General features: G+C 35.9%; 1 protein-coding gene across 1 annotated transcript; it reads right to left on the bottom strand.

Moving 5' to 3' along the window:
* Positions 1–640: 640 nt before the first annotated feature.
* On the bottom strand, positions 641–11,252 carry LOC127415105 (actin-related protein 2/3 complex subunit 5-like protein). Its single transcript, XM_051653664.1, has 4 exons — positions 10,849–11,252; positions 5,860–5,932; positions 1,348–1,524; positions 641–1,240 (listed from the first exon to the last, which is right to left on the bottom strand). Exons 1-4 carry the CDS (start codon positions 10,986–10,988, stop codon positions 1,178–1,180), a joined length of 453 nt encoding a protein of 150 aa, XP_051509624.1. The 5' UTR covers positions 10,989–11,252; the 3' UTR covers positions 641–1,177.
* Between the last annotated feature and the right edge of the window lie 2,258 nt (positions 11,253–13,510).

The raw sequence follows: 13,510 nt of genomic DNA, 5'->3' as shown, positions 1-13,510 counted from the left end.
GTATTATAATTGGTGTTTTTCCATCAAACTGTAATGAGTGGTGCTTGCTAATGGGTTCGTTCTTGGGAGTTACATTGAAGGAGGGACCAGAATATGTTTGAAACTTTGGGGTGGGCTCATTTTGCTTGGGCAAACACTCACCAGGCACTTTATTAGGAACACTATGGTCCTAATAAAGTGTTCAACGTGGTCTTCTGCTGTTGTTGCCCATCCTCCTCAAGGTTCGACATGTTGTGCATTCTGAGATCCTATTCTGCTCACCACAATTTTGTATCTGAGTTACCATAGACTTTCTGTCAGCTCAAACCAGTCTGGCCATTCTCTGTTGACCTCTCTCATCAACAAGGCATTTCCGGCTGCAGAACTGATGCTCACTGGGTGTTTTTTTGTTTTTGGCACCATTCTAAGTAAATTTTAGAACTGTTGTGTGTGAAAATCCAAGGAGATAAGCAGTTACAAAAATACTCAAACCACCTTTTCCCCATTCTGATGGTTGATATGAACATTAACTGAAGCTCCTGACCCAAATCTACATGATTTTATGCATTGCACTGCTGCCACACAACTGGCTGATTAGATAATCACATGAACAAGTAGGTGTACAGGTGTTCCTAATACAATGCTCAGTGAGTGCAGACCACATAGTCAAATAAAAGAAATACACTCTTTATGATCTTTATTGCACCAGGCACTTCACAATAACCCTTCCATCCCAACCCAATTCAACCCCACACTATGAATGAAACCATAGATCCACCACCTAAATACCATATATTAAACATTCTTTTTTCTGTACAATAAGAAAAATGAGAATTGGAACTAAAGAAATGAGAACTACATATCCGAGAGTGCCTAAGTAAAACAAGCAAATACAACTTTCATATTTGTCACAGTACTTAATGCCCTGAAATTTCAGCTCAGGGCTTAGACATTAAAGTCTCTCCATTTGATTCATTGTCCTTCTTTTGCAGTTCATGGACTGTTGCAAAAACAGTTCACTTTCATTAGTCGAGAAACGTGTCAGGCTTTATGATTTCCATAAGAACATATTGAAGAATCAATAATTTACATGAAATATCAAACAATATCTTTTCATTGTCTGTTGATTTTGAGTGAAATAAGCTATTGGCTGTGGTAGTTGTGGTTGCAAGTTGCAAGTCTTTCCTCTTTCTGTTTCTCAGACAGACTTTCTCGCAGTCAGCACCCGCACGATGGATCCCAGACCCCCTACAGCAAAAGCCTAAGGGAGAACAAAGACCAAAATAGAAACTGATGTGTGAGAAGCGAAAACATCAAGATCAAACGCAGGGCGGATTAAGCATATCAGAGCTTTATTCCTTGCCCAACCTTTTCATGCCACTGCAGAAGGATGGCACTGCTATTGTCTGAGGGCTTCTCAAAGCCTCTGTAGATGTACTTCATCAGCAGGTCCACTCCATTCTTGTCCAGAGATTTCACTGCTGGCTCAATGTCGCTGCTCTTAAAAGCAGTCAGCACTCGTAAAACTACCGCCTGCGCTCGCTCCTGGGAGAGTTTGTTGAGGTAGAGATAGAAATAGAAAGAAAGTGGAGAGATGGTGGTGAGATAGAAACAAAATGCTAGTCAAAAAAGGTCTTCTCATGAGGTGGTAAAGCTGAAATGTGTAAACATTAGTGCTGTCAGTCGATTAATCACGTAATTTTTTGTAGTTAATTGCAGATTTTAAAAGTGCTGAAACATTACTCTAAATATACTTTTTTCTTGTCAAAATGCATTTATTTCCATCTTAGGAAAGAAAGAAAACAAATGTAACAATACAATGCTTTATTAACATTTTCTAAACAAAGCCTTCCACAGTATAAAGATAGAAATGCACTAAAATAGCACCAACTCATGTAATATTAAATGTTTCCCAAAGTCTAAGTGGGAGTTTGGCTAATTGAAAGAACTAGTCCCCATATTCATCAAGTTCCACAAGTTCCATATTCATAACAATGGGCATTAAAGGGGTCATGAACTGCCTTTTTTTATTTTGTACTGTTCTCTGAGGTACACTTATAATGTTAACAAGATTTTTACATCAAAAAACATCATAATTTAGAGGTAATAGGCTATTTTCTGTCCTGGTTTGACCCCCCTCATCGTAACACACCGTTTGAATAGGCATGGCGGATTGCAGACTCGGAAGTAAACGCCCACTGGTATGATTGGCTAACAGTTTTGCATATTTAAAAAACCTTTGCTTCTATGATTAAGTCCCAAAGTTCCAAAAGACAGCTGTGTGCCCACCGATGTAAACTTCTGCATGTATGTTTGACAGCCTACATCATTCATAGATAGACGCTGCTGTGATTTAGGTTAAAAACGCATAAATACTCAGTACATATCAAACGATCTGTACTAACAGACAAAGCAATAGTGACCACGTAATAAAAACAGTTACTCACACTTGTGTGGTGTGACATTACTGTCGGATCCAATATAGTCGGCCCAGCATCGTCTTTTAGTTGAAATTTTTCTGAAAGTCCTGCGTCAAATTGTGCCATGTTTGTAAACAAATCCGTGGTAAAATGAAGTGAACAAAGGACCAAGTTCTTACTGACGCGGTCTGGAACTTCATTAAAAATAAAGTTCATCCACTCTTTCCTAATGTTGGGATCAGAAGGAAGGCAATGCAAAGACTGTGTTTTTCCACAACTTGGCATTGCACAGCGTCTTGTTGTCTTCGGAGCCATCTTTATCATTTGGTGTCTGCGTAGACCTGCATTTGCCTCTCTCATTATTTACCTACTACATGCGTGAATCGGTGGGAGGGGCTAAATAGGCAGTGATGTAGAAGCAGGCGTTGATCTTCTGTGGAGGCGGTGTTTAGCCACACTATTACATAATAAAGTGGCACAATCCACATCCTGTCGTTTTGGCAGATTGGCTACAATATAAGCTGTTTTTAGACTAACAAGAAAGTTTTGAGTTCTGAAACTTACAGGATGTTTTTATAGTACAATGATCTCATATATGTCAAAAGATCAAGGAAATTGTGATTTCTCAGTTCATGACCCCTTTAAATCTCTTAACCTCAAATCCTACACAATATTAATCTGACGGTGAACTGTGGCTATCCACTATTACAGCAATTGTGAAGCCGCATTCATGATTCGCATTAGGGCGTCAATGCCAGCGTCAAGTGCCGCATTGAACTGACATGAAAAGCGCTTGCAGACGAAAACGTCTCATTCTACGTTTTGGTGATAGTAAAGACTTGACGTGCTTCTGTGGTAATTAAAATGTGCCTTACATTGGCTAAAAAAATACTTGATTTCTTTCACAAGTTCGATCTAGGTCTGTTTTGTAAATCATCATTAGATCACTGACACAGAAGTGCAGTGTGTGTGTGTGTTGTGAAGTGTGCGTTAGTGTAATGACTCTGCGTGTAAACACTGACAAGGTTCTGCCCTTCCAACAAGTGTTTATGCTGGTTTATGCTGTACTAATGGTAAATGTGTTAATCATGATTAAAAAAAAATTGTGTTTTAATCTTTTTAAATGAATCACCTGCATTAGCACGTAAATTCTGACAGCTCTAATAAACATGTTTATAAAAATGTATAGTTCTGGTCTAAATCTGACGTTTAAAGCCACTAAAAATATATTAGTTGAATTCTATATTAATGCACCAAGTTACTACAAACCATTAAGATGATAAACAGCATGCAGTTGAGTTAAATAACTATACTTGGCATTATTTATATACGCAGCTGAGCTGCGTTCAAATCCGTTGTAAAATACACGATATAAGCACTTTTATCCACATATCATCCGATTTCATATTAATGGAATATTCCGGGTTCAATACAAGTTAAGCTCAATAGACAGCATCTGTGGCAAAATGTTGATTACCACAAATAATTATTTTAACTTGTCGCTTCTTTAAAAAAAAAGCAAAAATCGGGGTTACAGTAAGGTGCTTACTATGGAAGTGCATGGGGTCAATTTTTGGAGGGTTCAAACAGGAATGTGAAGCTTATAATTTTATAAAAGCACATACATTAATTCTTCTGTTAAAACTCATGTATTATTTGAGCTGTAAAGTTGTTTAAATCGTAATTTTTTTTTTACAGTCATTTACGGGTTTGTTGACATTACATATTGTTTATGTCTTGTGGCTGTACTTTTGAAACAGTGAGTATTTTAACATTTACAGATTGACTCCATTCACTTCCATTGTAAGTGTCTAACTGTAACACAGAATTTTTGCTTTAAAAAAAAATAGTAGTAGTGGTGACGAGTCAAAATAACTTTTTGTGGTAATCAATATTTTGCAACAAATGCTGTCGATTGAGCTTAACTTGTATTAAACCCGGAACATTCCTTTAATGCACGTAATTGCCACAAACCATGATAAACCGCCTGCATTTCATTATGTAACATTTAGTTTTTTGTGAATCCTTACTAATTAAATCATTTCATTGCATTTCTTAATTTATTCTAATAAACAGTACTAATCATTATTAAACACCGGCCTGTTATCAAACTGCTATTGCCGCTAGAGATGTCCCGATACCATTTTTTTGAGAACGAGTACCGATACTTATTTTTAGTACTCGCCGATACAGAGTCCGATACCTGTTTTTTTTTTCTGAACTCAATATCAGCAGTTTATTTCAATTTTATCATCAAAATTGTTTAAATAAATACATTAAAACTTTAATCAAATGAAAGTATAACAATTAATTTTCAACATGAAACTATTATTTTTATCAAATGAAGTGGTTTCATACAGAACATCACAGTACAATCCTAAATACAACACTGGAGTTATATTTTGTCAAATAAAGTGCTGCATAACAGAGCATCACAGATGTGAGATATAGCTTTAATATAATACAGTTACTATTGATTTATTATTATTATTATTTGTAGTAGTAGTAGTAGTAGTAGTAGTAGTATAACAGTGAATATTACATAACTATACAGTAGTGATCTATTTCTGTCCTACTTTTTTCATTTAAATTGAGCTTTTATTTTGAAAAGTTTCTGAGTTGTTAGACCAAGGAGCTCTGACGTAATGACAGCAGATTCCCAATCCGGAAAAGCAGGTCGCTATGTGAATCACAGTAATTATTAAAACTGCAAAAGGCTACTATTTAAATAAATAAATAAATATGTAGTCTGTATATGACTCGTGCTAAAAAGTGAATTAGTGCTCTGCCTGCCGTCATCTGCTACAAACAGAGCATGCGATGCTCATGATGGTGTTTTCCGTGTACGATTCAAGGATCTCTTAAAGGTATGAGCAGTTTGTGTCTCTGTGTCAGCACAACACCGGCTCCACACATTCACAAGCACTCGCATTTAAAACGCTGCACGTGCAAACGATCTATTTATCTCATAAATCAGTACTTTTGCTGTTAAATAATCTCACTAGGACATGACGTGATTTTAATCTGTGCGCTGAATGTTTACGTAATGACATTCGTACGTCAGATGTATCGGTTTTTGGTATTGGAGCATTTTTACAAGTACGAGTACAAGTACATTAGCGTGGTATCGGACCCGATTCTGATACCAGTATCAGTGCATCCCTAGTTGCCGCCGTTTTATAAAAGCAATTAAGCTCCTCAAGGCTCTGCTTGGAACGGTGCCTAGCAACATTCCTTAACCTTGGTAAAATCACTGCAACGCACTGCCACTCACAGCTTCCTGCTTTAATATCAAACCATCCAGAGCACAGAATTTCACACCCCTAGAGGAATATAAATACAACAGCACATTTTAGTAACATAATTTCCTCATTATTCAGACAACCTGTTATGCCTTAAAAACATTTGAAAGTGCTACATCAACATGTCAGAGAAACAGAATTTGTTTAATGTCTCTTACCTTCACTGCCGGATTCTTGGAGTTGATTGGTGGATTCCTCAAGGCAATGTGAAATGCTGTCATCATGTCCCCTGTGCATCACAGTTAGTTAAGGAAAGCTAACCAACCAGTTAGACACTCACAAAGTACACAAAAGAGCATTCCTTAGAGATTTTGTGTGTGTGTGTGTGTGTGTGTGTAATATGTCAAGTACTGTACATCTTACTTTGACATAGGCGTCTGTTTAAATGAACGGGGATTCGAAGATTGTATTTATTTATGAAGAATATAAATATAAATTTTTTTAACATACAGCTTCATGACTAAATTAATTTAAACTAGCAGAATATTTTAATGTCAGTAAGCTTCTTTATTAACAAAATGGGTGTTTTAATCTCAATGGCTAATCTCAACTCATTTTTAATACGATTTTGATCCGAGTCATATCATTCACACCCTTTATATGTTAAGTCATTGTTAAATCGCCTTCTGTTAGGGTGATGAAAGACCAAATAAAAATGCATAACCTGCTGCCAAGATAAACACTAAACACACTAGAACCATCCATACCAATGACACCAACATCAGAAAGCAATTAACTCAATTATGCCTTTCTCACCTATTGGTGAGAGTCCAGTCTCTAAAATCAACTCAGACCTCTTTAAAGTTTATCTTTATAAAAAGAGTTGGGCAATTCCAGCATTATGGATGTGACATTTGAAATGAAAATGTGAAATGTAACTTCATATATAAAGTACTCATTACCAGTATATCAGGAAATGAGCTTGCGTTATGGCTGTGACAAAAATGTAGTTTTTGGGAGACCACACACTTTGTAAAAACTCTGTGAATTTAAATGCACAATCCACAAATAATAACAGCCACAGAATTTAGAAGGGTTGGCACTCCTAAGAACATGTAATATTTATTTTTTATTCATTGTAGTTTTCACATAAATGGGGAAAAACCAGCGTTACGGATGTGACATCTCTTCGTTACGGACGTGACAGTTGTGAAAGCAGCACTTACATCATGAGGGGAAACCATTCAAAACGCTTTGAAACCTGCAGACTTTGAATGATTGCATATTGCATTATAATAATCATCAAGGCTGCATGATGAATTGAAATAAGCTTGAAATCGCCATTTTTCCATGGTATGGTTGACATTTTCGTGGAATTGCCCACTTCTGCCTCCAAATACCACAAATAGATCATTGCAATCACCTACTCTGCTGACCTCATTAAATAAATGGCATCAAATTAAGCAGAGGGGGAAAATCCTGGTTTCAGACACTAAATGAGTAAAGCAAAAGGCAGTCCTAGTGGGTCACTTACAAAATAACAACAACAAAAAAAAAACACCCACCCTCTCTTAATAACATGGTACATATGCTGAAAAAACTGCATGATCGTGTCAAATTCTAGAGCAGAATGTAATTGGCACGCCTACAGTCCATTTTCTGCATGGAAAGGTACACAAATTTTCCTACTCCCTGAGAGATATTACTGAAATAAGTGTTGTAAGATATCTCACCTGTCTCTGTGACTGTAAACAGCAAACAAAAATGTGTCCGCAGACAATGACACTTTCAACCTGTCAATCATTTTGCGCGTTCTCATAGTGTTATAGTTGCAGCGAATTATTAAGACTTACTGCCATTTTTAAGCCAAGCCGTTCACAACAGTTGTCAGTTGAGGGACGCTATTTTGCTGCTGTTGTTTTTAACAACCGTTTCTGCACGATGTCCATCTCAATAAAGCATTCAAACGGTTGATTGAAACATTCTGCAACATTTTTTAACATCAGAACGTTCAAACGGTTGATTCAACCATTCATTGGAACCGTTGATTTAGAACATTCGACAGCATTTTGGAGGATCTTTGACGCGTTTTAACGGTTGATTCAAACTAGGGCTGCAAGTAACGATTATTTTGATAATCGACTAATCTAACGATTATTAGAACGATTATTCGACTATTCAGGCGATTATTGCAACGATTAATCATTAGCTCTTAACCGACTATTCAGCTTGTGCCCCGACTTAAAAGGTTGTAGTAAATGTGCTTACTAACAATAAAGAGGACAAAATCTTCTTTTAAAAATACCTCTAAATGACATTCACTGAATTAAAGGGAAAAAATAATTAATGTTTAATTCAGTAAATATTTCACTACAAAAAAATCCTATTGTTTTCAAGTATATGTCTTTTTTTCCATTTAAAATGGTCTATAAATCCTTAAAACAAGATACATTTACTTGAAGTAATAAGATATTTAGACTTGCTTTAAGAGAATGTATCTTAAATATAAGTGTATTTTGTATATAAGTGTATTTTTTTACTTGTTTATACTTGTGCGAGTGCAGTAAAGACAAAATATACTTATATTCAAGATCTGTTCTCTAAAAGCAAGTCTAAACATCTTATATGCTGCTTCTCAGGTGAATGCATCTTTTTTAAAAGGATTTTTAGATATTTTAAAATATTTGTATTTTTAATATTATATTCAACACTCTCAGATAACAAAAAAAAAATATTCTGCAGTATAGCTGCTAAAGAAAAATGTACGTTGTTTTAAAGGAGTTTTAGATATTTATATTGGAAAACAAATAAAAAATGAATTTTTCTGCAGCGTATAATAGGGCGAAGACTACCTCTCTCACTTTTTTGTTCACTTCAATCCATCTTTAACTCACAAAAAAAAAAAAAACTCTCTCTTATTAATAAAGCTGCGTTTTGCCAATTTTCTTCACGATAAGAAATGCACAGAGACACATATATTATGATTCAATAAGTTGCCATCGCGTTATAATCTAGCTGCATTAAGCGTGCGCACTCGAGGGATGAGCATCCCAGCAACAGAGTGTACCTCAGCCGGGTGCAGTTTCAATCTCTCCCCCTTAGATCGGGACACTTTGCGCAACTCATAGAAGAGGCGATGACCGCACAGAGAAATGCCAGTTTCCTTATTATTTTAACTTTATTAAAGCTATAACGCATTAAATAGAACTGCATTAAAGATGTAACGCCGGGGTGTTTCCTTTAAAGACGCTCGACACACAAGTTTTGCTTCAGCTGAGCATCAGCTCTGGCTCTGCTTATTCCACAACAAGAGTGCTTCTGTATTTACTTATTTTGTATTTCTGCATTATAATTCCCTCATACTTTGCGATCTACATCACCTGAAGCTGTTTGGAAAGTTTAGAGTGCGTCTGGACTGTGAGATGTGTTTTCTTCCTCTCCTCAGTCAGGCACGAGCTGCAGTGCTGCTCTTGTGTGCAATCATTAGAGTTTCATATGATCTTATGTTACGTTAAGATCAAACTACTATTCCGCAACGAAAATTTTTGTCGACAACATCGACTAATTGTGTCAGCCCTAATTCGAACATTTGACAGCATTTCTGGGCATCTTTGGTGCGTTCGAACGGTTGATTAGAATTTTCTACAGCATTTTTCGGCATCCTTGGGGTGTTCAAGCGTTGATTCAAACATTCTACAGCATTTTTGGGCATCTTTAGCTTGTTTGAACGGGTGATTTGAACATTCAACAGCATTTTTGAGCATCAGATGAATGTTTGAACTGTTGATTTAAACATTAAACAGCATTTTTGGGCATCAGAGTCGCATTCGAAAGGTTGATTAAAAGATTCTATAGCCATTTTTGAGCATCAGAAGAACATTCAAACGGTTGATTGTAACATTCAACAGCATTTTTGGGCATCTTTGGTGTGTTCAGACTGTTGATTTGAAGATTCAACAGCATTTGAGCATCAGAAAAACATTCAAACGGTTGATCTGAACATTCAATAGCATTTAAGAGCATTAGAGGCACGTTCAGATGGTTGATTGAATCAATGAAATGCATTTTTGAGCATCAGAAGAACGTTCAAACGGTTGATCCAACCATTCGTCATCCTTTTTGGGCATATTTGGCGTGTTCGAATGGTTGACTCAAACATTTTACAGCATTTTGGGGAATCTTTGGAATGTTCGAAACATTGATTTGAACATTTAACAGCATTTTTGTGCATCTTTGGCATGCTTGAACAGTTCATTCAAACATTCAACAACCTTTTTGAGTATCAGAGAAATGTTCAAACGGTTGATTTGAACATTCAACAGCATTTGTGGGCATCAGAGGCGCGTTCAGACGGTTAACTGAATCATTCAAATGCATTTTTGAGCATCAGAAGAATGTTCAAATGGTTGATTCAATCATTCAATGTCATTTTTGGGCAAAATGGTTGAGTCAAACATTTAACAGCCATTTTGGAGCATCTCTGGCACATCCAAACGGTTGATTGTTCAACATAATTTTTGTGATTCTTTGGCTCGCTGAACAGTTAATTCAAACATTCAACAGCATTTTTGGGCATCACAAAAATGTTTGAACGGTTTATTTGAACATTCGAAAGCATTTGTGCGTCTTTGGCACGTTCTAACAGTTAATTCAAACATTCAACGACCTTTTTGAGTATCAGAAAAACGTTCGAACGGTTGATTTGAACATTCAACATCATTTCAGGGAATCTTTGGTACATTTAAATGGTTGATTCAAACATTCAACAGCAGTTTTGAGTATCAGAAATACGTTCGAACGGTTGATTTGAACATTCGATATAATTTCTGGTTATCTTTGGCACGTTTAAATGGTCGAGCATAACACAAAAGTTCGAAGGGTTGATTTGAACATTATGCATCATTTTTGGGAATCAAAGGCGCATTTGAACGGTTGAGTCCAACATTTGGCAGCATTCTGGGATATCGAAGGCGCATTCAAACATCCGACAACATTTTGGACACCCACCGCGTTCGAACACACCTCCGCTGCACAGGTTCTGAAACACAAGCTGTACGTAAATAATATACGAGCTACAATAATCTTGGGCAAGGTTTGTGGTTGATCTTATGATATAGATACTTTGACAAGAATAATAAAGAAGATCTCTCAGGATAAGCTCTGTAGATCATTGACTATGACATCAATAGCACTGAACTGAAGGATATTGCCTGATGAGATTGTCCACCTCTGACGAGTCGGGTCCCTGCTGTTCGGCCGCCTCGTCCTGATCATCCACGAATTTATTCTCGTCGTATTCGTCGATGTCGACTCCCCGGAACCGCGAGGACAAGGTGTTTTTCGCCATGAGGAGGAGGAGCAGTTTCAATCAATCATGCGACTCCGGGAATGTGGGATGATCGGACAGATATTCAGCTACACGGCGATCCGAGTGTGTCTCCGATATCCTCAGTGCCGAAACCCAAAGGCATGGACATCCGTTAGTCGGTTCATTTGTCAGCTGGATGGTGCAGCTGTTACCTCTTCGCCAGCACGAGCATTTCCACACATTCCTGCAGAGCGGACAAAAATTCCCGACTGAAGAGGAAGCGGAATCCCACACGATGGTTGCGGTGTGACACAGTGTTTCCGTTTCCTGTGATGCAACGAAATATATATTGGATTGATCTATACATTTTCATTAAGAAGCAACTAAATATAGTTATACAATATTAATATGCTATTATACAATTATTTATATTAACGAGAAAGTATCCTATACATACAATTAAATGTTCTGGCTCCAAACCAGTTTTCTTTCACCTTATTCATATACGTTTACATAATATTATAGTGTTTTGTATGTATGTAAAGGCAAAAAGTCTATTAGAACATGATATATCATTAGCAATTATGATATTGTGTATAAGTGGCAGCTGGCACTTTTTCCCTGTGTTCGTTTAGTTTAATGTTTACTTTTTGTAATGTTATGGTTTACACAACTGAAACCGTGTAAACCATTTAATGTACATTTGAATGAACGTTTCTCTCTGTATTGTTTTTGTATACATCCATTAAGATAAATAAATAAATAAATAAATATGTTTAACAAAAAAGTCAAGCTTGGCTTCATGGTTATTAGTTTTATTAATGAGAGACTAGTCCCAGTGCCTAAACTTACAAATGATAAGCATATTTGTGCTTCGTAATAATTAAAATTCATAATGTGGTCTAATTTTGCTAACACCGATTGCCCTCCTATGGTATTTGATCATTTTTGACTGAAATAAATTTTTAAAAATGTAATAAAAACGGTTTTCTTTGTCTGAGACTTGGAGACTTGGTGACTTTTCCTCCATTTGCCATTTTTTGATCTGTCAAATACAATCAGTAAAACAGCCACAATGCAAAAACATTGAATGACAGAAAAAAAAAAAAAAAAAAGAAACAGACAGAAATTACAGGGTGAGACTCTAAAACATCCTCAATGCAAAACACACACACACACACACACACACACACACACACTCACACACACACACAAGAACGAACTGCTGAGACTGGTGAAACACAATGTTTTTTTTTTTTTTACATTTGTAAAATAAATTCAATGAATCCACCACAATTCTAAACATACACACTCAGAAATGAAGGGTTGAGAAGATAACACACTCACAATGCAGAACACACACACACACATGTTTGCAAAATAAAACTGTACTATATAAAGTTTGAAATTGCAGAATATTTACTCTGATTCTTTTGTTTTATACTTTAGAATTTTCAGAATTTTGCAGTTTATTTCTGTTTCTTCATGTTCATTTTCTTTATATTATTATACATTTTCTTTGAGATAATACATTTTTATGTTTGAAATAAATTATTGGTAGAAAAATTATTATTCTCTGTCTTCTCTTTGTAACACCATGATCAGGTCTGATGACAAGCATAATGACATAAACCTAAATAAAATGAAACTTCAAATCAAATTTAAAATGCTAAACTTTGACAAATAATAGTTTGATAATGTCTAAATATATGTCCAAAAGCATATCTTGTGATTAAATATAAAATTAGGTTACAACAAGCCATCAGACTGCACAGTAGGTTGCTACAGCCATTTACTGGCTGTTACTGGCATGACATGGATTTCAAGTCATGTTATTTATATTTTGTTCACCAGATGGCAGCAATCTGCCTCCAATTCATGTCACGTTCTCATATTTTCCTCATGTTTTAACTTACAGAAGGGAAGGTTCTGAATATGTAATTTTTTCCAAAAATGTTCTTATTTGTTTATGCAAATTAATGATCAGTTTAGAAATGTATATGTAAATAAGATTAAAAAAATTGCATAAAATCCCAAAAGAAATGCATAATTTTATTGTTCTCACTTCAGGGAAGAAGAAATGGTATCATTGTCATCATCATCATCATCATCATCATCAAAAAAAGGGTTACACATCTGACCCTTCCAGTCAAAAATGACCCAATACCATAGGAAGGTGGCATGAATACCGTAGGAGGGTTAAATAATTGGATGTAATGTATCATGTTCAAAACATGGTATTACCATTGTACAGTAGAATGTCTAAAAACCAAGATAACACATTCTTGTCCTTATATATTTATTTATTTTGTTCGTGTTCTGAGCCACTGTATGGACAGTGTAAATCTGCTATAACATCACTGATGTAAGATTTCCCACCTCTAAACTGAGCAAGAATTGCATTCCCTCACATTTCACCACATACAAGCCAAACGATTTGCCTGCATTTTGACTTAATATGACAAACAGCTGAACTGACTTGGCTCATGTTTGACGATAATGGTAAGAAATGTCGAATAAATATAGTCTATAGCTACTGTATCTAATGTTGAATGACATTT

Source organism: Myxocyprinus asiaticus, chromosome 24 (assembly GCF_019703515.2).
Source record: "Myxocyprinus asiaticus isolate MX2 ecotype Aquarium Trade chromosome 24, UBuf_Myxa_2, whole genome shotgun sequence".
In the NCBI taxonomy this organism is placed as follows: Eukaryota; Metazoa; Chordata; class Actinopteri; order Cypriniformes; family Catostomidae; genus Myxocyprinus; species Myxocyprinus asiaticus.
The sequence above is the reverse complement of the archived record's forward strand: the minus strand, read 5'-3'. Positions and strand labels throughout refer to the sequence as shown.